General features: G+C 46.2%; 2 protein-coding genes and 1 pseudogene across 2 annotated transcripts; all 3 read left to right on the forward strand.

Annotated features, from left to right (window-relative positions):
* Positions 1-705: 705 nt before the first annotated feature.
* cldn8.2 (claudin 8.2) lies at positions 706-2,288 on the forward strand. The gene has a single exon (XM_029716019.1). It carries the CDS (start codon positions 839-841, stop codon positions 1,742-1,744), a length of 906 nt encoding a protein of 301 aa, XP_029571879.1. The 5' UTR covers positions 706-838; the 3' UTR covers positions 1,745-2,288.
* A 7,197-nt stretch (positions 2,289-9,485) lies between these two features.
* On the forward strand, positions 9,486-12,071 carry LOC115163824 (claudin-8). The gene has a single exon (XM_029716023.1). It carries the CDS (start codon positions 9,668-9,670, stop codon positions 10,451-10,453), a length of 786 nt encoding a protein of 261 aa, XP_029571883.1. The 5' UTR covers positions 9,486-9,667; the 3' UTR covers positions 10,454-12,071.
* A 2,411-nt stretch (positions 12,072-14,482) lies between these two features.
* LOC115163930 (claudin-8-like) lies at positions 14,483-15,953 on the forward strand (annotated as a pseudogene).
* Positions 15,954-26,477: the final 10,524 nt, after the last annotated feature.

The raw sequence follows: 26,477 nt of genomic DNA on the forward strand, positions 1-26,477 counted from the left end.
AACACAATGCAGGAGTAATTAACTGTGTGTGTGTGTGTGTGTGTGTGTGTGTGTGTGTGTGTGTGTGTGTGTGTGTGTGTGTGTGTGTGTGTGTGTGTGTGTGTGTGTGTGTGTGAGTAAGAGAGGAAGATTGAGAATAATAAAATACATATTGAGAATCGCAGAAGGGAATCTGGTGTCCTCATGCTGTGTATCTGCAGTGTTACACTGTTATAAAGCATTACTGTGATACAAAACATCGCTATGATTAGGATGAACACTGTTCCTGAGTCGTGGAAATGTTGGATAATTGTTTTTTATTGTTTTTATTGTTTCTTTTTACTCAATACAAATGATCTTGTTCAATTACTATGATGATGATCAGAGTTCCTGTGCATTTGAGAAGATTATTTGTATTGTTAACTTTTAGTTTCATCTTCTAGTAAGAATAAGTGATTTAATCATTGCTTTTTTTGTTTTTTTGAGTCATACTGTTGTGTTTCTACTTCACTAATAACAGTAATAATAACAGTAACAATCTGCTTCGTCACTTTAATACATTCACAGTATAATCCACGTACTGTACTCCTTCAGAGTCTCTGTGAAATCTGGTTTCAACAGCTTTCAAATCAACATGTTTGTGTCGTCAAATCAAGTAGGGCCAGTTTCTCTGTCCTTCGTTTATCTGATGTCATAAAGCACCTGAACCAGAAGAGTAGCATCGTTAGCATACTCTCTGTAGGGTGTATCACCTAGACATCTGGTTCCTGTCCTCTCATTTAGTTCAACGGTGAGATAGAGGCAGGAGAGTTGTGACACGCCAGTCCTCGGTAGGTTCTCTAACCGACAGCCAGCCAACATGGACCGGTCCTACATGGGCAGTGCCACCGCTTACAGTGTCTACGGGAAGCCGCCTCAGTCCTACTTTGACCCGGCCTACGATGAGAAAGCAGCCAGGTCGTACATGGACTCAGTGTACGAGGAGAAGAAGAAAATAGAGAAGAAGGCCCGCTCCGAGGCCGTCTGCTGCGAGGTCGTGGCGCTGGTTTTCGGATTCGTCGGCCTGATCGGTGTCTCCGCGGTGACCGGCTTGCCCATGTGGAAGGTGACAGCGTTTATCCAGGAGAACATCATCGTCATGGAGACGCGCTGGGAGGGCCTGTGGATGAACTGCTATAGACAAGCCAACATCAGGATGCAGTGCAAGGTGTACGACTCCCTGCTATACCTCCCTGCGGAACTGCAGGCAGCCAGGGGCCTGATGTGCTCCTCCGTAGCTGTGTCCGCCATCGCTCTGATCCTCTCTGCTGTGGGGATGAAGTGTACCAAGGTGGTGGACCACCGGCCTCGTACCAAACACATCGTCCTGGTAACCGGGGGATGCCTGTTCCTCGTGGGTTGTGTCACCACCATCATCCCAGTCTCCTGGACGGCCAACGTGATCATCCGTGATTTCTACAACCCCCTGCTGATCGACGCCCAGCGCAGGGAGCTGGGAGAGGCTCTCTACATCGGATGGGTGACTTCGGCTCTGCTGTTTGTGGCTGGGGTCATACTGCTGTGTCGCCACGCACCCCGGATAGGAGACGATGAGATGGAGAGGATGGTCAACGGGCCTGGGTACATCTACCAGCCTGGAGTGAACTACCAGCCTGGAGTGAGCTACCAGCCGGGATCAGCATACGCATACCAGCCATATTCCTACCAACCCAACTACTCAGCTCCACCCGGATCTGTGGTCTACGCTCCTAACCAGTACATGTGAGAGAAACCCAGCCCAGAACAACATGGACTTGAGACTTACCTTGCCTGCTTGGAACCAAGCATTAAAAGTACAATTAATATAACTGAACTCATATTGTTAAATAGAATATAATTCATTTTAGTACAATTTATAAAACAGAACTCATATTGTTACATAGAATATAATTCATTTGAATTCTTTGGATCCAAGCGTTGTTGAAATGTCAGAGTTTGGAGGAAGAGACAGAGACACTGAACTGGCCAGAAGTCTCTGGAAATGGCCCAATCGTTGATTATTATGTTCATATAGAGAGAGAGAGAGAGAAAATATAATTAAGGAGACCTATGTGAAATTACCTGTATGTGTTGTGTGTCTATGTGTTCAACTGTAAGTGGGAGTTATGTGTATTGTGCAAATGTTGAGCAAATATTGTCCTACCAATGGCTGTGGAATAATGTGGTTAAGCAAAAAGGGCTTCACAAGTTTGCACTAATATTGACCAAACAACTTACCAACACCTTGTTTCTGTTTACCTGCTATTTTCATATTAAAAGGTTTGTTTTCATATTGTTTTCAGTTTTTTTACAGCACTGGCCTAAATTGAGGCCAATTTGGTTCACAATAAAAAATATATATAACTTTTTCCTTAAAAAAAAAAATCTAAACCATTTGAAGATTTTAAAATGAACATTCCGGTTTTATTACAGGTTATCTACGATCATCCTAACCAAAAACAGTCTTTTACTTTTATGTAGTCAGAGAATGGTTTGTTCTCACTCAACCAGTTCCTGTCCTCTCTGGTGGAATGCTGGGTTTAGAATGCTGGGTTTAGAATGCTGGGTTTAGAATGCTGGGTTTAGAATGCTGGGTTTAGAATGCTGGGTTTAGAATGCTGGGTTTAGAATGCTGAGGTTTAGAATGCTGGGTTTAGAATGCTGGGGTTAGAATGCTGGGTTTAGAATGCACCATTGTATTTTTGTTGTCATTGGAAATGTACCTGAACGCAACAGGCTAAACCAGACTGGTCCTGACTGACTCAATCAAACACATTCAAACCATGATGCAAATCTATCTAACCAGAGAGTACTATGTCAGGGAAGAAAGAAAGGAATGACCACTGAGCTCACAACTCCTAAGGCAACAGGATACAGACAGACACAGAGACAGATAGAGACTGATTCAGAGGCAGACAGGTGGGATTCATACCCAAAACCATAGTACAGCAATAGTAGCAGAGGAAGCTGGAGTCCAATAGATGTTAAATTCAGGAAGTGAATTGGAACTTAATGTATGGGGTACTAAAGTGTTTTGTTTTGGGTCAAATACCCAGCACATTCCTGGGAGACTCTCCTAAAGCTCTATCAGTCAATACGATCAGTCCTTTCTAAAACAGGACAAAGTCAGGAGAGTAAACTGAGCCCTGTGAATAAACAGTGTGCGTTACACACACACACACACACACACACACACACACACACACACACACACACACACACACATACACACACACACACACACACACACACACACACACACACACACACACACACACACACACACACACACACATTTTTTTACACTGACTCTCTTGCAATGGCTCTATGCACAATCACTGAACGCTACCCTAACACTGACTGGACTCTACCCACACTGACTGGACTCTACCCACACTGACTGGACTCTACCCACACTGACTGGACTCTACCCACACACTGACTGGACTCTACCCACACTGACTGGACTCTACTCTCATACTGACTGGACTCTACCCACACTGACTGGACTCTACCCACACTGACTGGACTCTACCCACACTGACTGGACTCTACCCACACTGACTGAACTCTACCCACACTGACTGGACTCTACCCCACACTGACTGGACTCTACCCACACTGACTGGACTCTACCCCCACTGACTGGACTCTACCCTCATACTGACTGGACTCTACCCACACTGACTGGACTCTACCCACACTGACTGGACTCTACCCACACTGACTGGACTCTACCCACACACTGACTGGACTCTACCCACACTGACTGGACTCTACCCACACTGACTGGACTCTACCCACACACTGACTGGACTCTACCCACACTCACTGGACTCTACCCACACTGACTGGACTCTACCCACACACTGACTGGACTCTACCCCCACACTGACTGGACTCTACCCACACACTGACTGGACTCTACCCACACTGACTGGACTCTACCCACACTGACTGGACTCTATCCACACTGACTGGACTCTACCCACACTGACTGGACTCTACCCCCACACTGACTGGACTCTACCCACACTGACTGGACTCTACCCACACTGACTGGACTCTACCCACACTGACTGGACTCTACCCACACTGACTGGACTCTACCCACACTGACTGGACTCTACCCACACTGACTGGACTCTACCCTCACACTGACTGGACTCTACCCGCACACTGACTGGACTCTACCCACACTGACTGGACTCTACCCACACACTGACTGGACTCTACCCACACACTGACTGGACTCTACCCTCACACTGACTGGACTCTACCCACACACTGACTGGACTCTACCCACACTGACTGGACTCTACCCACACTGACTGGACTCCACCCACACACTGACTGGACTCTACCCACATTGACTGGACTCTACCCCCACACTGACTGGACTCTACCCTCATACTGACTGGACTCTAACCACACACTGACTGGACTCTACCCACACTGACTGGACTCTACCCACACTGACTGGACTCTACCCACACTGACTGGACTCTACCCACACACTGACTGGACTCTACCCACACTGACTGGACTCTACCCACACACTGACTGGACTCTACCCACATTGACTGGACTCTACCCCCACACTGACTGGACTCTACCCTCATACTGACTGGACTCTACCCTCATACTGACTGGACTCTACCCACATTGACTGGACTCTACCCACACACTGACTGGACTCTAACCACATTGACTGGACTCTACCCCCACACTGACTGGACTCTACCCTCATGCTGACTGGACTCTACCCACACACTGACTGGACTCTACCCACACACTGACTGGACTCTACCCTCACACTGACTGGACTCTACCCACACACTGACTGGCCTCTAACCACACTGACTGGACTCTACCCACACTGACTGGACTCTACCCACACTGACTGGACTCTACCCCCACTGACTGGACTCTACCCTCATACTGACTGGACTCTACCCACACTGACTGGACTCTACCCACACTGACTGGACTCTACCCATACTGACTGGACTCTACCCACACTGACTGGACTCTACCCACACTGACTGGACTCTACCCACACACTGACTGGACTCTACCCACACTGACTAGACTCTACCCACACTGACTGGATTCTACCCACACTGACTGGATTCTACCCACACTGACTGGACTCTACCCACACACTGACTGGACTCTACCCACACACTGACTGGACTCTACCCCCACACTGACTGGACTCTACCCACACTGACTGGACTCTACCCACACTGACTGGACTCTACCCACACACTGACTGGACTCTACCCCCACACTGACTGGACTCTACCCACACACTGACTGGACTCTACCCACACTGACTGGACTCTACCCACACTGACTGGACTCTACCCACACTGACTGGACTCTACCCACACTGACTGGACTCTACCCCCACACTGACTGGACTCTACCCACACTGACTGGACTCTACCCACACTGACTGGACTCTACCCACACTGACTGGAATCTACCCACACTGACTGGACTCTACCCACACTGACTGGACTCTACCCCACACTGACTGGACTCTACCCGCACACTGACTGGACTCTACCCGCACACTGACTGGACTCTACCCGCACACTGACTGGACTCTACCCACACTGACTGGACTCTACCCACACACTGACTGGACTCTACCCACACACTGACTGGACTCTACCCTCACACTGACTGGACTCTACCCTCACACTGACTGGACTCTACCCGCACTGACTGGACTCTACCCGCACTGACTGGACTCTACCCGCACTGACTGGACTCTACCCGCACTGACTGGACTCTACCCGCACTGACTGGACTATACCCACACAGACTGGACTCTACCCACACTGACTGGACTCTACCCACACACTGACTGGACTCTACCCCCACACTGACTGGACTCTACCCCCACACTGACTGGACTCTACCCACACTGACTGGACTCTACCCACACACTGACTGGACTCTACCCACACTGACTGGACTCTACCCACACACTGACTGGACTCTACCCACACTGACTGGACTCTACCCCCACACTGACTGGACTCTACCCTCATACTGACTGGACTCTACCCAATCTGACTGGACTCTACCCACACTGACTGGACTCTACCCACACTGACTGGACTCTACCCACACTGACTGGACTCTACCCACACTGACTGGACTCTACCCACACTGACTGGACTCTACCCCCACACTGACTGGACTCTACCCACACTGACTGGACTCTACCCACACACTGACTGGACTCTACCCACACACTGACTGGACTCTACCCACACACTGACTGGACTCTACCCACACTGACTGGACTCTACCCACACTGACTGGACTCTACCCCCACACTGACTGGACTCTACCCACACTGACTGTACTCTACCCACACTGACTAGACTCTACCCTCATACTGACTGGACTCTACCCACACTGACTGGACTCTACCCCACTGACTGGACTCTACCCTCATACTGACTGGACTCTACCCACACTGACTGGACTCTACCCACACTGACTGGACTCTACCCATACTGACTGGACTCTACCCACACTGACTGGACTCTACCCACACTGACTGGACTCTACCCACACTGACTGGACTCTACCCACACTGACTGGACTCTACCCACACACTGACTGGACTCTACCCACACACTGACTAGACTCTACCCACACACTGACTGGACTCTACCACACACTGACTGGACTCTACCCCCACACTGACTGGACTCTACCCACACTGACTGCTCTACCCACACTGACTGGACTCTACCCACACACTGACTGGACTCTACCCCCACACTGACTGGACTCTACCCCACACACTGACTGGACTCTACCCCCACTGACTGGACTCTACCACACTGACTGGACTCTACCCCACTGACTGGACTCTACCCCCCACACTGACTGGACTCTACCCACACTGACTGGACTCTACCCAAACTGACTGGACTCTCCCCACACTGACTGGACTCTACCCCCACACTGACTGGACTCTACCCACACACTGACTGGACTCTACCCACACTGACTGGACTCTACCCACACTGACTGGACTCTACCCACACTGACTGGACTCTACCCAAATTGACTGGACTCTACCCACACTGCTGGACTCTACCCACACTGACTGGCTCTACCACACCTGGACTCTACCCACACTGACTGGACTCTACCCACACTGACTGGACTCTACCACACACTGACTGGACTCTACCCACACTGACTGGACTCTACCCACACTGACTGGACTCTACCCACACTGACTGGACTCTACCCACACTGACTGGACTCTACCCACACACTGACTGGACTCTACCCACACACTGACTGGACTCTACCCACACTGACTGGACTCTACCCCCACACTGACTGGACTCTACCCACACACTGACTGGACTCTACCCACACTGACTAGACTCTACCCACACTGACTGGACTCTACCCACACACTGACTGGACTCTACCCACACTGACTGGACTCTACCCATACTGACTGAACTCTACCCACACTGACTGGACTCTACCCCCACACTGACTGGACTCGACCCACACTGACTGGACTCGACCCACACACTGACTGGACTCTACCCACACTGACTGGACTCTACCCCCACACTGACTGGACTCTACCCACACACTGACTGGACTCTACCCACACACTGACTGGACTCTACCCACACTGACTGGACTCTACCCACACTGACTGGACTCTACCCCCACTGACTGGACTCTACCCTCATACTGACTGGACTCTACCCACACTGACTGGACTCTACCCACACTGACTGGACTCTACCCATACTGACTGGACTCTACCCACACTGACTGGACTCTACCCACACTGACTGGACTCTACCCACACTGACTGGACTCTACCCACACACTGACTGGACTCTACCCACACACTGACTGGACTCTACCCACACTGACTGGATTCTACCCACACTGACTGGACTCCACCCACACACTGACTAGACTCTACCCACACACTGACTGGACTCTACCCACACACTGACTGGACTCTACCCCCACACTGACTGGACTCTACCCACACTGACTGGACTCTACCCACACTGACTGGACTCTACCCACACACTGACTGGGACTCTACCCCCACACTGACTGGACTCTACCCACACACTGACTGGACTCTACCCACACTGACTGGACTCTACCCACACTGACTGGACTCTACCCACACTGACTGGACTCTACCCACACTGACTGGACTCTACCCACACTGACTGGACTCTACCCCCACACTGACTGGACTCTACCCACACTGACTGGACTCTACCCAAACTGACTGGACTCTCCCCACACTGACTGGACTCTACCCACACTGACTGGACTCTACCCACACACTGACTGGACTCTACCCACACTGACTGGACTCTACCCACACACTGACTGGACTCTACCCACACTGACTGGACTCTACCCACACTGACTGGACTCTACCCACACTGACTGGACTCTACCCACACACTGACTGGACTCTACCCACACACTGACTGGACTCTACCCACACTGACTGGACTCTACCCCCACACTGACTGGACCCTACCCACACACTGACTGGACTCTACCCACACTGACTAGACTCTACCCACACTGACTGGACTCTACCCACACACTGACTGGACTCTACCCACACACTGACTGGACTCTACCCAAACACTGACTGGACTCTACCCACACTGACTGGACTCTACCCACACTGACTGGACTCTACCCACACTGACTGGACTCTACCCACACTGACTGGACTCTACCCACACTGACTAGACTCTACCCACACACTCACTGGACTCTACTCATACATACTACACAGACACTCCAGCACACATATACACACACTCAAACACACAAAACACACACACAGGTATATTGATGCCACACACTCACACACAGACACACTTTCACACTCATCACATACGCTGCTGCTACTCTGTTTATTATCTCTGCTGATTGCCTTGTTACTTTTACCCCTACCTACATGTCCATTACCTCAACTACCTCATACCCCAGCGCATTGACTAAGTACCAGTACTCCTTGTATCTAGCCTTGTTATTTTATTGTGTTACTATTTTAGCAAAAAAATGTTTTTCAGTAAAAAAAAATGTTTTGCTAATCTTTTCTTACTTTTTAACTCTGCGTTGTTTTGAAAGGGCTTGTGTAAGCATTTCACGGAAAAGTCTATCAGTGTTGTATTCGGCGCATGTGACAAATAATATTTGACTTGATGATTTGACACACACACACACACACACACACACACACACACCCCTCCTTCCCCTCCTCCTACAGTTCCCAGACCTACTGTTGCAATAGAAAAACACTTCCTGTCCCCAGGGATTCTGTCTCCTAGCAACAGACCCAGTCCCCTCCCATTCACCTGTCCTGACCACGGGAAGAGAGGGAGGGAGGAGGCTTTTACAAGGGCACACCTATCACCTATCAGCTCCTCTCATCTTCCAACGGGATGCAAAACTTCTCCGGAGAGGAAGGAGGGAAGCAGCTCCTCACTGTAGTCAGATCTTACTGCCACTCCCTTCAGCCTGTTGACTAGGTGGGTTAGTGAGACACTAGTGCGACTCTCCTCAGCCTGTCGACTATTAGGTCTAGGTGAGTTAGGCAGGACAGAGTGAGACCATGGCCAACTCAGCTCTGGAGATCATTGGCTTGTTGCTGTCTCTCATCGGTCTGATCGGGACGGCTGCCAGCACGGGGATGCCCATGTGGCGCGTGACGGCCTTCATCGGCGAGAACATCATCGTGTTCGAGACACGCTACGAGGGTCTGTGGATGAATTGCTTTAGACAGGCCAACATCAGGATGCAGTGTAAAGTGTACGACTCCCTCCTGGCTCTGCCTCCAGACCTGCAGGCGGCCAGGGGTCTGATGTGCTGTGGCTTGGCCCTGGGAGGAGTGGGGCTGCTCGTCTCTATCCTGGGCTTACAGTGCACGGCTTGTATCCGGGACAACGACCGCGCGAAACGCATTGTGCTCATCATCGCTGGCAGTATGATCCTCGGGGCCTGCATCTGCGTCCTCATCCCAGTCTCCTGGACAGGTCACACTATCATCCGTGACTTCTACAACCCCCTGCTGATCGACGCCCAGCGCAGGGAGCTGGGAGAAGCTCTCTACATCGGATGGGTCTCCTCTGCTTTCCTCTTCGCCGGCGGCTGCATGTTCTGCTGCTGTAACATCAAAGAGGATAAAAGGCAAGACAAGTACATGTACTCCAGGAACAGCCCTAGTCAATACATGTCTTACGCACCTCAACCACAGTACCAGCCACAGTACCAGCCCCAGCTCCAGCCCCAGCTCCAGCCCCAGCCTCTACAGAGACAGCCGTCCAGTTACAGCTATCCCGGCTCCAACCACTACCCCTCCAGGTACCCCTCGGAACGCAGTGCTGTGGCTTACCTCTGAGTGTTGAGACTGAAGGGAGGGAAAGAGACTTAAGTGTTTTATACAGACTGGAGGAACTGATGTGATCTTATGGGTACGCTTTGAAAGAAGCCTTTCAGTTGTTAAAAGATGCATATCGGCATAAAGTAAGAGACTAAATGATTGTAATACACTGTGAAACTCACAAAGAGAGGATTAATCGTAGAATTATCATAACATGCATTTCAGTTGAGAAAAAAAAAACGTGTCTATCGGATTTGTTTGTAAGAAAGCTGTTTAAAGATACTAAATACACTTATAATAGATTAACTGTGGACTCAGAAAGAGAATACCTTGAGGGAACCTTAATCCTAACAAACAAAAAAAATATGATCCTTTGTTTTCATATTTGTATTTACTTTGTATCGGTGGGGTGTATAAGCACAAGTTTTTTTATAATGACATCCCTAAAGATTATTTGTGTAACTATATTTACAAATTGTGTTGATGTGGTTGTGTGCTTTGTGTAGTAAATGTAGGGTTCTTACACATAATACCCCCTTAGTTACATTAGGTGTTACATAATATGTAGCTTTTATAATTTAAAAAGCAATTGTCATTTATGCATCCCAAAGGGCACTCTATTCCCTATTTAGTGCACTACTTTTGACCACGACCAATAGGAAATAGGGCCCATAGGTTTCTGGTCAAAAGTAGTGCACTAATATAGGTTGCCATTAGGGATGCAGCCATTATCCTTCATTTTATTATTTTATTCCTAAAGTATCTGATTAGACAAAATCATCTCCTATTGACAGATATGTAGCTGACTGTGTGCTGTAAAGTGACATTTTTGCTAATGTGTTTTGGAGAAGAGCAGCACAGGGCTGGCTTTGTTCCATTGGTCCCCCCCCCCCCCCCCCCCCCCCTTTGACAAAGATCCCCCTTGACAACGGTCCCCCTTGGCAAAGGTCCCCCTTGACAACATCAACAAACTACAAGACAGTCCTGGTTGTGTTAAAACACCTGTGTTGTTACTACTACTTTGTAATGTTTGGGAGTAGACAAACAAGGACAGTATCGTTTTGTAATATTATCCCCTGGGGCATCCTATTCCCTACATAGTGCACTACTTTTGACCAGGGCCCTATTTTCTATGGGCCCTGGTCAAAAGTAGGGTGCTATTTATAGGGAATAGGGTGCTATTTATAGGGAATAGGGTGCCATTTGGGACACATCCTCTCTGTGTTGACAGCTTGATGGAAGGACTAATGGAAGTAAATACAAGGCTGGTTGTTGAAGGTGTGGACCCAGAAGCAGTAGGGTAGAAGAGAGGACTTCTGTCAAAGCAAACAGAGCATAACGGACTAAGAACTAGGGCTGGGGTCAGCGTTGTAGTGAGATTTGACATTTAAATTCACGGTTAACGCTGCATATGTTAAAAGTTATTTTCATTTCAAATGAATTAAAAAACGTTAATCGTTTCAATTAAGTTGCGATAAGTCTTTCAGCTTCTGGAATACGAACAAGCTTTTTCTGAATTACTCATTGACATTTCATTATCTGGTGCAAGCTAATGTATATAAAAGTGAATACCTTCAGAAGCAATGTAAGACTTTGATTTACACATTACTGATTAAATGAAACATTGATAACCTCATGTAGTCATCCTGTTTTATTATTACAATGGAGAGACTGGTGGTACATAAGAAAAGATGCATTTTGTGAAAAGCTTTCCATTTCATTGTTAAGTGAAGCTACTGAGAGGTGGTGAAATAGCTACAGTGGGGGAAAAAAGTATTTGATCCCCTGCTGATTTTGTACGTTTGCCCACAGACAAAGAAATGATCAGTCTATAATTTTAATGGTAGGTTTATTTGAACAGTGAGAGACAGAATAACAACAAAAAAATCCAGAAAAACACATGTCAAAAATGTTATAAAATGAAAATAATTCATAGAGGTAGAAAGAGGTTTCTTTTGCATCTGTGCCATCCAATGGCTTCTGTGACAGCATGGGCAGCACCATTGAGGGCTTTCTCCATTTTAAAGTAGTCAATTTCTTCTTCTACTTTGAGTATTGTGTTGTCTGAACAGATATAAAGCCAAGATTGGTGATATACTGCCACCTGCAGGTACGGAATGTTTGCTCAGGAGTATAGTTCATTGGCTGATCCCTCCAGATAAGCTGAATGGAATTAGGAATTATGTGATTCTTTCTTAACCCATTGGAAGACCCACCCAGTTGACTACTTCAAAATGTCTGAAGTCCTCAATGGCGATGCTAAAACAGGCTATGGGGCACTACAGTGGTCTATCCAAGGCTATAGGTTAACAGGAGATTCAGATATTCACAGTGTTTAATAGTCACATGTACAGGGTTGCAGGTGTGATTTCAGGGTACAGGGACAATCTTAGGCTCTGAGCTCCAACATGCAGGACTAAGTGAAATAAAACAATGAAAATGGTCATGAAAAACACAACAAAAATAGGAATAGAACTATACATCATAATGGTATCAGTGATGAATAGAACTATATACACATCATAATGGTATCAGTGATGAATAGAACTATATACACATCATAATGGTATCAGTGATGAATAGAACTATACACACATCATAATGGTATCAGTGATGAATAGAACTATATACACATCATAATGGTATCAGTGATGAATAGAACTATACACACATCATAATGGTATCAGTGATGAATAGAACTATATACACATCATAATGGTATCAGTGATGAATAGAACTATACACACATCATAATGGTATCAGTGATGAATAGAACTATATACACATCATAATGGTATCAGTGATGAATAGAACTATATACACATCATAATGGTATCAGTGATGAATAGAACTATATACACATCATAATGGTATCAGTGATGAATAGAACTATATACACATCATAATGGTATCAGTGATGAATAGAACTATATACACATCATAATGGTATCAGTGATGAATAGAACTATATACACATCATAATGGTATCAGTGATGAATAGAACTATATACACATCATAATGGTATCAGTGATGAATAGAACTATATACACATCATAATGGTATCAGTGATGAATAGAACTATATACACATCATAATGGTATCAGTGATGAATAGAACTATACACACATCATAATGGTATCAGTGATGAATAGAACTATATACACATCATAATGGTATCAGTGATGAATAGAACTATATACACATCATAATGGTATCAGTGATGAATAGAACTATATACACATCATAATGGTATCAGTGATGAATAGAACTATATACACATCATAATGGTATCAGTGATGAATAGAACTATACACACATCATAATGGTATCAGTGATGAATAGAACTATACACACATCATAATGGTATCAGTGATGAATAGAACTATATACACATCATAATGGTATCAGTGATGAATAGAACTATATACACATCATAATGGTATCAGTGATGAATAGAACTATATACACATCATAATGGTATCAGTGATGAATAGAACTATACACATCATAATGGTATCAGTGATGAATAGAACTATATACACATCATAATGGTATCAGTGATGAATAAATAACATGTCCATTGGGGTGGAGGCAGAGTAAAGACTGAGGGGTGGGGGGGAATGACCATAGGGGGAACAGCCGGCTGACTAAAGGACCATTGAGACAGAGGGGGGAATGACCATAGAGGGAACAGCAGGCAGAGTAAAGGACCATTGAGACAGAGGGGGGAATGACCATAGGGGGAACAGCCGGCTGACTAAAGGACCATTGAGACAGAGGGGGGAATGACCATAGAGGGAACAGCAGGCAGAGTAAAGACAGGGGTGGGGGGGAATGACCATAGAGGGAACAGCAGGCAGAGTAAAGGACCATTCAGAGGGAGGGGGGACCAAGTGAAATAAAATAATAAAGCTAGCAATATATCATATACATATTAACAACTGCAACAGTGATGAATGTCATTGGGGTGGGTGCAGACTAAGGAGGAGCAGCATGTATGGTAAGAGGGGGGAGCAGCATGTATGGTAAGAGGGGGTAGGGGGGGAATGTCCAATAGAGGGAGGGGGGAGCAGCAGGTATGGTAAGAGGGGGGAGCAGCAGGTATGGTAAGAGGGGGTAGGGGGGAATGTCAATAGGACTCATCTCATACTTAGGCAATTTCTGAGGTCTGAAAAAAGTAGATTTTGGAGTGAGCCATCATTGTTTCTTTGTCAGGAAGACTTTGGGAGTTTGTGTGGACCAAGATAGTTTGTGTGGACCAAGATAGTTTGTGTGGACCAAGATAGTTTGTGTGGACCAAGATAGTTTGTGTGGACCCTGACAGCGTGATGATACAGGGTGTCTGAGATCGCAGCGCTGTGCGTGGGCCTGGTGGGTCTGATGGGAGGTGACAGCCTTCATCGGAGAGAACATCATCGTCACGGAGACGCTCTGGGAGGGCCTGTGGATGAACTGCTGTAGACAAGCCAACATTAGATGCAGTGTAAGGTGTACGACTCCCTGCTGTTCCTCCCTGTGGACCTGCAGGTATGGTTACAGTATGATTATGTCCCAAATGGCACCCTATTCTCTATATAGTGCACTACTTTAGACCAGAGACCTATGGGCCCCTATGGACCCTGGTCAAAAGTAGTGCACCCTATGGGAATAGGGACTTTAAAATCATGTCAATCACAAACAAGTATTTAACCTATTTTTGGTAAAACTTTACTTCATGTATTGTAGCGAATACGGGGCGGTAGCTCCTACCGGGATTCAAACCCTGGTGGAGCGACCGTCAACCGGTAGCTCCTACCGGGATTCAAACCCTGGTGGAGCGACCTTCAACCGGTAGCTCCTACCGGGATTCAAACCCTGGTGGAGCGACCGTCAACCGGTAGCTCCTACCGGGATTCAAACCCTGGTGGAGCGACCTTCAAGACGTTCCACCAAGAGGTCCGAACGTCTTGAAGAGGTAGCTAGATAATGGGTTAATGTGCTACAGTATGTATTGTTCTTCTCTTCCACAGGCTGCCAGGGGCTTGATGTGCTACAGTATGTATTGGTCTTCTCTTCCACAGGCTGCCAGGGGCTTGATGTGCTACAGTATGTATTGGTCTTCTCTTCCACAGGCTGCCAGGGGCTTGATGTGCTACAGTATGTATTGGTCTTCTCTTCCACAAGCTGCCAGGGGCTGGATGTGCTGCTCTCTGGCCCTTTCAGGGATGGATCTACAGGGGACTCTAGCTGGGATACGCTGCACCTCCTGCATCCAGGACAATGACCGCGCTAAGAACCTCATCCTCATGGTGGCTGGAGACATGTCGTTTCTGGTCTCTGTGTATTTATCCCAGTCTCCTGGGTGGCTCACGGCATCATCCGTGACTTCTATAACCCTCCTGCCGATCAACGCCCAGGGTACACTGCTGAGGGAGAAGCTCTACATCGGCTGGGTCACCGGGAGCCTTCCTCTTGGCCTTGGGACTCCTCTTCGTCTGTCGCCGTGTCCCCTCCAACAAAGCCTTGTTGGATATCTAGCACCCAGCCAACAGGATCAACAAACCCACCGTGACACGATACCATCCCATCTCCAGTGTCCCTAGCATGAAGGCTCACTACCTGCCCGGTCTAAACCACCAAAGTCTTAGCTTCGATGGACACCAACACCAGCCTCTGTCACGTCCTGACCAGTAAAGGGGTTATTTGTTATTGTAGTTTGGTCAGGACGTGGCAGGGGGTGTTTGTTTTATGTGTTTCGGAGTTGTGTGGTTAATGTTCTATGTTAGTTATTTCTATGTTCGTTCTAGTTTTTCTATTTCTATGTTTAGTTTATTGGGTTGACCTTCAATTGGAGGCAGTTGTTCCTCGTTGCCTCTAATTGAATGTCCTATTTAGTAGGGGTGTTTTTCCATGGGTTTTTTGGGGTAGTTGTTCTGTGTGTAGCTGTGTGCCTTACAGGACTGTTCTTTCGTCGTTGTTGTTGAGTAAGTGTTTAATTTGGTTTTCTTCGTAATAAAGAAAAGTATACACATTCTCCGCTGCGTTTTGGTCCCATCCTTACGACGAACGTGACAGCCTCTCTCTTAACAACTCTCCTTATGAACAACAAGGGGTCGTCATGAACCCTCCTGCTGATGTGTATGACCTAGGGTTGGTGAAGAATGTTGGGCCGCTGGCCCTCCTCCTCTAACAGCTACAATTACGTCAGATGCCACTCTCCTATAGCCGACAGACTGCTCTACTCTCCTATAGCCGACAGACTGCTCTACTCTCCTATAGCCGACAGACTGCTCCTTACTCCTACAGCCTACAGACTGCTCCTTACTCCTACAGCCTACAGACTGCTCCTTACTCCTACAGCCAACAGACTGCTCCTTACTCTCCTATAGCCAACAGACTGCTCTACTCTCCTATAGCCGACAGACTGCCCTACTCTCCTATAGCCGACAGACTGCTCTACTCCTATAGCCGACAGACTGCTCTACTCCTATAGCCGACAGACTGCTCTACTCCTATAGCCGACAGACTGCTCTACTCCTATAGCCGACAGACTGCTCTACTCCTATAGCCGACAGACTGCTCTACTCCTATAGCCGACAGACTGCTCTACTCTCCTATAGCCGACAGACTGCCCTACTCTCCTATAGCCGACAGACTGCTCTACTCCTATAGCCGACAGACTGCTCTACTCCTATAGCCGACAGACTGCTCTACTCCTATAGCCGACAGACTGCTCTACTCCTATAGCCGACAGACTGCTCTACTCCTATAGCCGACAGACTGCTCTACTCTCCTACAGCCAACAGACTGCTCTACTCTCCTACAGCCAACAGACTGCTCTACTCTCCTACAGCCAACAGACTGCTCTACTCTCCTACAGCCAACAGACTGCTCTACTCTCCTACAGCCAACAGACTGCTCTACTCTCCTACAGCCAACAGACTGCTCTACTCTCCTACAGCCAACAGACTGCTCTACTCTCCTACAGCCAACAGACTGCTCTACTCTCCTACAGCCAACAGACTGCTCTACTCTCCTATAGCCAACAGACTGCTCCTTACTCCTACAGCCAACAGACTGCTCCTTACTCCTATAGCCAACAGACTGCTCTACTCTCCTATAGCCAACAGACTGCCCTACTCTCCTATAGCCAACAGACTGCTCCTTACTCCTATAGCCGACAGACTGCTCTACTCCTATAGCCAACAGACTGTTCTACTCCTATAGCCAACAGACTGCTCTACTCTCCTATAGCCAACAGACTGCCCTACTCTCCTATAGCCAACAGACTGCTCCTTACTCCTATAGCCGACAGACTGCTCTACTCCTATAGCCAACAGACTGCTCTACTCCTATAGCCAACAGACTGCTCTACTCCCCTACAGCCAACAGACTGCTCTACTCCTATAGCCAACAGACTGCTCTACTCCTATAGCCAACAGACTGCTCTACTCTCCTACAGCCAACAGACTGCTCTACTCTCCTACAGCCAACAGACTGCTCTACTCTCCTACAGCCAACAGACTGCTCTACTCTCCTACAGCCAACAGACTGCTCTACTCTCCTATAGCCAACAGACTGCTCCTTACTCCTACAGCCAACAGACTGCTCCTTACTCCTATAGCCAACAGACTGCTCTACTCTCCTACAGCCAACAGACTGCTCTACTCTCCTACAGCCAACAGACTGCTCTACTCTCCTATAGCCAACAGACTGCTCCTTACTCCTACAGCCAACAGACTGCTCCTTTCTCCTATAGCCAACAGACTGCTCTACTCTCCTATAGCCAACAGACTGCCCTACTCTCCTATAGCCGACAGACTGCTCCTTACTCCTATAGCCGACAGACTGCTCTACTCCTATAGCCAACAGACTGCTCTACTCCCCTACAGCCAACAGACTGCTCTACTCCTATAGCCAACAGACTGCTCTACTCTCCTACAGCCTACAGACTGCTCTACTCTCCTACAGCCTACAGACTGCTCTACTCTCCTACAGCCAACAGACTGCTCCTTACTCCTATAGCCAACAGACTGCTCTACTCTCCTACAGCCAACAGACTGCTCTACTCTCCTACAGCCAACAGACTGCTCTACTCTCCTACAGCCAACAGACTGCTCTACTCTCCTATAGCCAACAGACTGCTCCTTACTCCTACAGCCAACAGACTGCTCCTTACTCCTATAGCCAACAGACTGCTCTACTCTCCTATAGCCAACAGACTGCTCTACTCTCCTATAGCCAACAGACTGCTCTACTCTCCTATAGCCAACAGACTGCTCCTTACTCCTATAGCCAACAGACTGCTCTACTCTCCTATAGCCAACAGACTGCTCCTTACTCCGATAGCCAACAGACTGCTCTACTCTCCTATAGCCAACACTGCTCCTTACTCCTACAGCCAACAGACTGCTCTACTCCTATAGCCAACAGACTGCTCTACTCTCCTATAGCCAACAGACTGCTCTACTCTCCTATAGCCAACAGACTGCTCTACTCTCCTATAGCCAACAGACTGCTCTACTCTCCTATAGCCAACAGACTGCTCTACTCTCCTATAGCCAACAGACTGCTCTACTCTCCTATAGCCAACAGACTGCTCTACTCTCCTATAGCCAACAGACTGCTCTACTCTCCTATAGCCAACAGACTGCTCTACTCTCCTATAGCCAACAGACTGCTCCTTACTCCTACAGCCAACAGACTGCTCTACTCTCCTATAGCCAACAGACTGCTCCTTACTCCTACAGCCAACAGACTGCTCTACTCTCCTATAGCCAACAGACTGCTCCTTACTCCTACAGCCAATAGACTGCTCCTTACTCCTACAGCCAACAGACTGCTCTACTCTCCTATAGCCAACAGACTGCTCCTTACTCCTACAGCCAATAGACTGCTCTACTCTCCTATAGCCAACAGACTGCTCTACTCTCCTACAGCCAACAGACTGCTCTACTCTCCTATAGCCAACAGACTGCTCTACTCTCCTATAGCCAACGGACTGCTCCTTACTCCGATAGCCAACAGACCAAGATGTAATCTACACCTCCATTAGACTGATAGAAATCCTTATTATTTTTGTTAAATTATTTTTCAATTTGAGCGTAATCATTTCTATATAGCCTACACTTTCTGAACTTCTAACACGAGTGAAGCAGACGGGTGAGTCTTCCTGACAATTTGATATTTATTTAGTTAAGAACAAAGAACAAATTCTTATTTAAAATGACGGCCTAGGAACAGTGGGTTAACTGCCTTGTTCAGGGGCAGAACGACAGATTTTTACCTTGTCAGCTCGGGGATTCGAACTTGCAACCTTGCGGTTACTAGTCCAACGCTCTAACCGCTAGGCCACCTGCCTCTAACCGCTAGGCCACCTGCCTCTAACCGCTAGGCCACCTGCCTCTAACCGCTAGGCCACCTGCCTCTAACCGCTAGGCCACCTGCCTCTAACCGCTAGACTACCCTGCTGCCCCACAATGATCTCAAGAGCAGCTGCTCACTGATTTGACAGCTCCAACTGAGTTCCACCTCTGACACACAGTCAAAACATCCGGTATGCGGGTGTCTGCTATCACTGGTTAACGCTTGATCTGATTGAATCTAGGCCTAAATGATTGAATTCATGTTGAGCGTAAGGGACAGTTACAGCATCTAGAGACCCTATTACTGTTGTTTTGTAAATATGTAGGAGAAATATAAACAGAAGTGACATTGTTGTGTATTGCATCTCAAGTGGCACCCTATTCCCTATATAGTGGACTACTTTTGACCAGGGCCCATAGGGCTCTGTTCCAAGTAGTGCACCATGTAGGGGATAGGGTGCCACTTGGGATGTAACACTGGGTTTGTTTGTCCCATAACACACAAACCTCTATAGCCATGCCCTGAGAAAAACACAACGTCGTCAGCGACACACAATCTAATTTAAACACTGTCAATATGTCACCTATGAACACTGTGTGGAATGCTGCTATTATTACGATAAACTGTTCTGTCATTATGTACAGGACATATCACTTCTCCAAGAGAGAGGACAGGACATCTGCAATGACCGTAGGGAGCCTCTCACATATTCATCCCAAACAGAAGGGGCCATTTGGGAACGCACCACCAGTCTGGTCCTGAAGGAAGGAACCTAGTGACAGTCTAGAGACAGTATAATGTTAGTGACAGTATAAAGACAGTGTAATGTTAGTGACAGTATAGAGACAGCATAATGTTAGTGACAGTATAGAGACAGCATAATGTTAGTGACAGTATAAAGACAGTGTAATGTTAGTGACAGTACAGAGACAAAGAAACAGTATAAATGTAGTGACAGTGTAGAAACAGAGACAGCATAATGTTAGTGACAGTATAGAGACAGTGTAATGTTAGTGACAGTATAAAGACAGTGTAATGTTAGTGACAGTATAAAGACAGTGTAATGTTAGTGACAGTATAAAGACAGTGTAATGTTAGTGACAGTATAAAGACAGTGTAATGTTAGTGACAGTATAAAGACAGTGTAATGTTAGTGACAGTAAAGAGACAGTGTAATGTTAGTGACAGTAAAGAGACAGTGTAGTGTTAGTGACAGTATAGAGACAGTGTGATGTTGGTGACAGTATAGAGACAGCATTATGTTAGTGAGTGTAGAAACAGAGACAGTTTAATGTTAGTGACAGTATAATGTTTGTGACAGTATAGACAGAGACAGTGTGACATTGGTGACAGTGTAGAGACAGACAGCATAATGTTAGTGACAGTGTAGAAACAGACAGTTTGATGTTAGTGACAGTATGTTTGTGACAGTATAGAAAAAGAGACAGCATAATGTTAGTGACAGTGTAGAAACAGAGACAGTTTAATGTTAGTGACAATGTATAGTTAGTGACAGTATAGAGACAGCATAATGTTAGTGACAGTATAGAGACAGCATAATGTTAGTGACAGTATAATGTTAGTGACAGTATAATGTTAGTGACAGTATAGAGAGTGTAATGTTAGTGACAGTATAGAGACATAGAGACAGCATAATGTTAGTGACAGTGTAGAAACAGAGACAGTTTAATGTTAGTGACAGTATAGAGACAGTATAATGTTAGTGACAGTATAGAGACAGCATAATGTTAGTGACAGTATAGAGACAGTATAATGTTAGTGACAGTATAATGTTAGTGACAGTATAGAGACAGTGTAATGTTAGTGACAGTATAGAGACATAGAGACAGCATAATGTTAGTGACAGTGTAGAAACAGAGACAGTTTAATGTTAGTGACAGTATAGAGACAGTATAATGTTAGTGACAGTATAGAGACAGCAGAATGTTAGTGACAGTATAGAGACAAAGAGACAGCATGATGTTAGGGACAGTGTATAGTTAGTGACAATATAGAGATGTAGAGACAGTATAATGTTAGTGAAAGTATAGAGAAAGTATAATGTTACTGACAGTGTAGAGACATAGAGACAGTGTAATGTTAGTGACAGTGTAGAGACATAGTGACAGTGCAGAGACAGTGCAATGTTAGTGACATTGTAGAGACAGTTAAATGTTAGTGACAGTATAGAGACGTAGAGACAGGATAATGTTAGTGACAGTATAGAGACAGACAGTATAACGTTAGTGACAGTGTAGAGACAGACAGTATAACGTTAGTGACAGTGTAGAGACATAGACAGTATAACGTTAGTGACAGCGTAGAGACAGACAGTATAACGTTAGTGACAGTATAGAGACAGACAGTATAACGTTTGTGACAGTGTAGAAACATAGAGACAGTATAATGTCAGTGACAGTGTAGAGACAGTATAAATTTAGTGACAGTGTAATGTTAGTGACAGTATAGAATCCGAGACAGTATGTTAGTGACAGTATAATGTTGGTGGCAGTATAGAGACAGACAGTATAATATTAGTGACAGTATAGAGACATAGAGACAGTATAACGCTAGTGACAGTATAATATTAGTGACAGTGTAGAGCCATCGTGACAGTGTAGAGAGAGAGTGCAATGTTAGTGACATTGTAGAGACAGTGTAATGTTAGTGACAGTGTAGAGACAGACAGTATAATGTTAGTGACAGTGTAGAGACATAGACAGTATAATGTTAGTGACAGTGTAGAGACAGTATGTAGCTCAGGTGGTAGAGCATGGTGTTTGCAACACCAGGGTTGTGGGTTTGATTCCCACGGGGGGCCAGCACAGGAAAAAAAATGTATGATATGTATGAAATATATGCATTCACTACTATAAGTTGCTCTGGATAAGAGCGTCTGCTAAATGACTAAAAATGTAAAATGTAAATGTAAAATAATAGAGACAGTAAACATTTCAATTAGCATTTCTCTACGCCTGGCAATGCTTTCCTCCTGGCTACCCCGGCCAACAGCGCCCCCCCCCCACAGCTACTTGCCCAAGCCTCCCCAGCTTCTCCTTCACCCAAATAGCAGATGTTCTGAAAGAGCTGCTGGGCTAGACAATCTGGACCCTCTTTCTAAAATTATCCTCCCCGTTGTTGCAACCCCTATTACCAGTCTGTTCAACCTCTCATATCATCCGAGATTCCTAAAGATTGGAAGCTGCCACGGTCACCCACCTCTTCAAAGGGGGTGACACTCTAGACCCAAACTGTTATAGACCTATATCCATCCTGCCCTGCCCTGCCTCTCTAAAGTCTTCGAAAGCCAAGTTAAAAACATCTTCCAGCTCCTTAAGGATAGGGGGCAGTATTGACAATTTCGGAAAAAATATATGCCCATATTAAACTGCCTCCTACTCAAACTCAGAAGCTAGGATATGCATATTATTAGTAGATTTGGATAGAAAACACTCTGAAGTTTCTAAAACCGTTTGAATGGTGTCTGCGAGTATAACAGAACTCATATGGCAAGCGAAAACCTGAGAGAAATCCAACCAGGAAGTGGAAATCTGGATGCATGGGCTCTCTTCAAGTCATTTCCTATTGAATACACGGTGACGTAATAATTGTGCACTTCCTACGGCTTCCACTAGATGTCGACAGTCTTTACAAAGTTGTTTGAAGCGTCTACGATGAACAGAGCCCGAATGACAAGGAGGGGAAGTTGTTGAGGCAGGGGGTGACATCACTTCTTGGGGCACGTTCACGAGGGAGGATCCTCCCATTCCAAAACCTTTTTTCAAGACACAGGAACCGTCCGGTTGAAATATTATTGAATCTTCACGTTCTGAAGGTTAATAAACAGATCACTGACCATTTTGAATCCCACCGTACCTTCTCCGCTGTGCAATGCGGTTTCCAAGCTGGTCACGGGTGCAATTCAGCCACGCTCAAGATACTAAACTATATCATAACCGCCATCAATAAAAGGCTACTGTGCAGCCGTCTTCATCGACCTGGCCAAGGCTTTCGACTCTGTCAATCACCGTATTCTTATCGGCAGACTCAACAGCCTTGGTTTCTCAAATGACTGCCTCGCCTGGTTAACCAACTACTTCTCAGACAGAGTTCAGTGTGTCAAATCTGAGGGCCTGTTGTCCGGACCTCTGGCAGTCTCTGGGGGTACCACAGGGTTCAATTCTCGGGCCGACTCTTTTCTCTTTATATATCAATGATGTCACTCTTGCTGCGGGTGATTCCCTGATCCACCTCTACGTAGACGACACCATTCTGTATACATCTGGCCCTTCTTTGGACACTGTGTTAACAAACCTCCAAACGAGCTTCAATGCCATATGTTACGAATCCCTTTGGCCCTGCAGTCTAGGGGGGATGGAAACGAGACCCGTTACATAACTCATGCAAATTATAACAGTGGGAACAAAAACCACAGACAACTTAAGTCTACCATCAAACACTCATGGTTTATTTTAAACACACGGTAAGGGGGGGGGGGGGGGGGGCTGAGCTGGACCCAAGGAAAGAAAAAATAAGTACTCAAAGACACCCCTAAGCTAGTCTACCTGCTTCAACAACAGCTAGCTCACTAACCAATAAAATACAGAATACAGTGGGTGGTCCGCCCAGTTCTAACTAGTGTTCTTTAGATAATATTTACCTATGGGTGGTGTAGGCCCATGGGCGACTTGTCTTGGTACCCACTTTCCCACCATCTAAACAAACAGTCAAACACCATAACAAAACAATACTCACAGGATAATGGACAAAGTGACATGTAGTTGCAAGAACAAAAGAGAGATCTCTAGAGAGAACTGATTGGGATACTTTTAAACCAAGGGAAAGGGGATGTGATTGGGTAAGTGAAAAGGAGCAGGTGTGTCTTCAGATTAGCGACTGATTGGTGACAGATTGGTGACTGATTGGCGGCACCTGTGAATAGGGCAGAAGGAAAGAAAATACACACACAGGATACCTGTATCCGTAACACCATACAACTCTCCTTCCGTGGCCTCCAACTGCTCTTAAACGCTAGTAAAACCAAATGCATGCTTTTCAACTGTTCGCTGCCCGCACCCGCCCGCCCGACTAGCATCACTACCCTGGACGGTTCTGACCTAGAATATGTGGACCACTACAAATACCTAGGTGTCTGGCTAGACTTTAAACTCTCCTTGCAGACTCATATTAAACATCTCCAATCCAAAATTAAATCTAGAATCGGCTTTCTATTTCCGAACAAAGCCTCCTTCACTCACGCCGCCAAACTTACCCTAGTAAAACTGACTATCCGACCGATCCTCGACTTCGGCGATGTCATCTACAAAATAGCTTCCAATACTCTACTCAGCAAACTGGATGCAGTCTATCACAGTGACAGTGTAGAAGCAGAGACAGCATAATGTTAGTGACAGTATAGAGACATAGAGACAGCATGATGTTAGTGACAGTGTAGAGACAGCATAATGTTAGTGACAGTATAGAGACAGAGACAGCATAATGTTAGTGACAGTGTAGAGACAGCATAATGTTAGTGACAGTATAGAGACAGCATAATGTTAGTGACAGTGAAGAAGCAGAGACAGCATAATGTTAGTGACAGTATAGAGACATAGAGACAGCATAATGTTAGTGACCGTATAGAGACAGAGACAGCATAATGTTAGTGACAGTGCAGAGACAGCATAATGTTAGTGACAGTGTAGAGACAGAGACAGCATAATGTTAGTGACAGTGTAGAGACAGCATAATGTTAGTGACAGTGTAGAGACAGAGACAGCATAATGTTAGTGACAGTGTAGAGACAGCATAATGTTAGTGACAGTGTAGAGACAGCATAATGTTAGTGACAGTATAGAGACAGAGACAGCATAATGTCAGTGACAGTATAGAGACAGAGACAGCATAATGTCAGTGACAGTATAGAGACAGAGACAGCATAATGTCAGTGACAGTGTAGAGACAGCATAATGTTAGTGACAGTATAGAGACAGAGACAGCATAATGTCAGTGACAGTATAGAGACAGAGACAGCATAATGTCAGTGACAGTATAGAGACAGAGACAGCATAATGTCAGTGACAGTGTAGAGACAGCATAATGTTAGTGACAGTGTAGAGACAGCATAATGTTAGTGACAGTGTAGAGACAGCATAATGTTAGTGACAGTATAGAGACAGCATAATGTTAGTGACAGTGTAGAGACAGCATAATGTTAGTGACAGTATAGAGACAGCATAATGTTAGTGACAGTGCAGAGACAGCATAATGTTAGTGACAGTATAGAGACAGCATAATGTTAGTGACAGTATAGAGACAGCATAATGTTAGTGACAGTGCAGAGACAGCATAATGTTAGTGACAGTGTAGAGACAGCATAATGTTAGTGACAGCATAATGTTAGTGACAGTGTAGAGACAGAGACAGCATAATGTTAGTGACAGTGTAGAGACAGCATAATGTTAGTGACAGTGTAGAGACAGAGACAGCATAATGTTAGTGACAGTGTAGAGACAGCATAATGTTAGTGACAGTGTAGAGACAGCATAATGTTAGTGACAGTGTAGAGACAGAGACAGCATAATGTTAGTGACAGTGTAGAGACAGCATAATGTTAGTGACAGTGTAGAGACAGCATAATGTTAGTGACAGTGTAGAGACAGCATAATATCAGTGACAGTGTAGAAGCAGAGACAG

Source organism: Salmo trutta, chromosome 26 (genome assembly GCF_901001165.1).
Source record: "Salmo trutta chromosome 26, fSalTru1.1, whole genome shotgun sequence".
NCBI classification, from domain to species: Eukaryota; Metazoa; Chordata; class Actinopteri; order Salmoniformes; family Salmonidae; genus Salmo; species Salmo trutta.

Coding starts and splice junctions, on each gene's coding strand:
- LOC115163824 (XM_029716023.1), top strand. CDS start 9,668: ATGGCCAACTCAGCTCTGGAGATCATTGGCTTGTTGCTGTCTCTCATC.
- cldn8.2 (XM_029716019.1), top strand. CDS start 839: ATGGACCGGTCCTACATGGGCAGTGCCACCGCTTACAGTGTCTACGGG.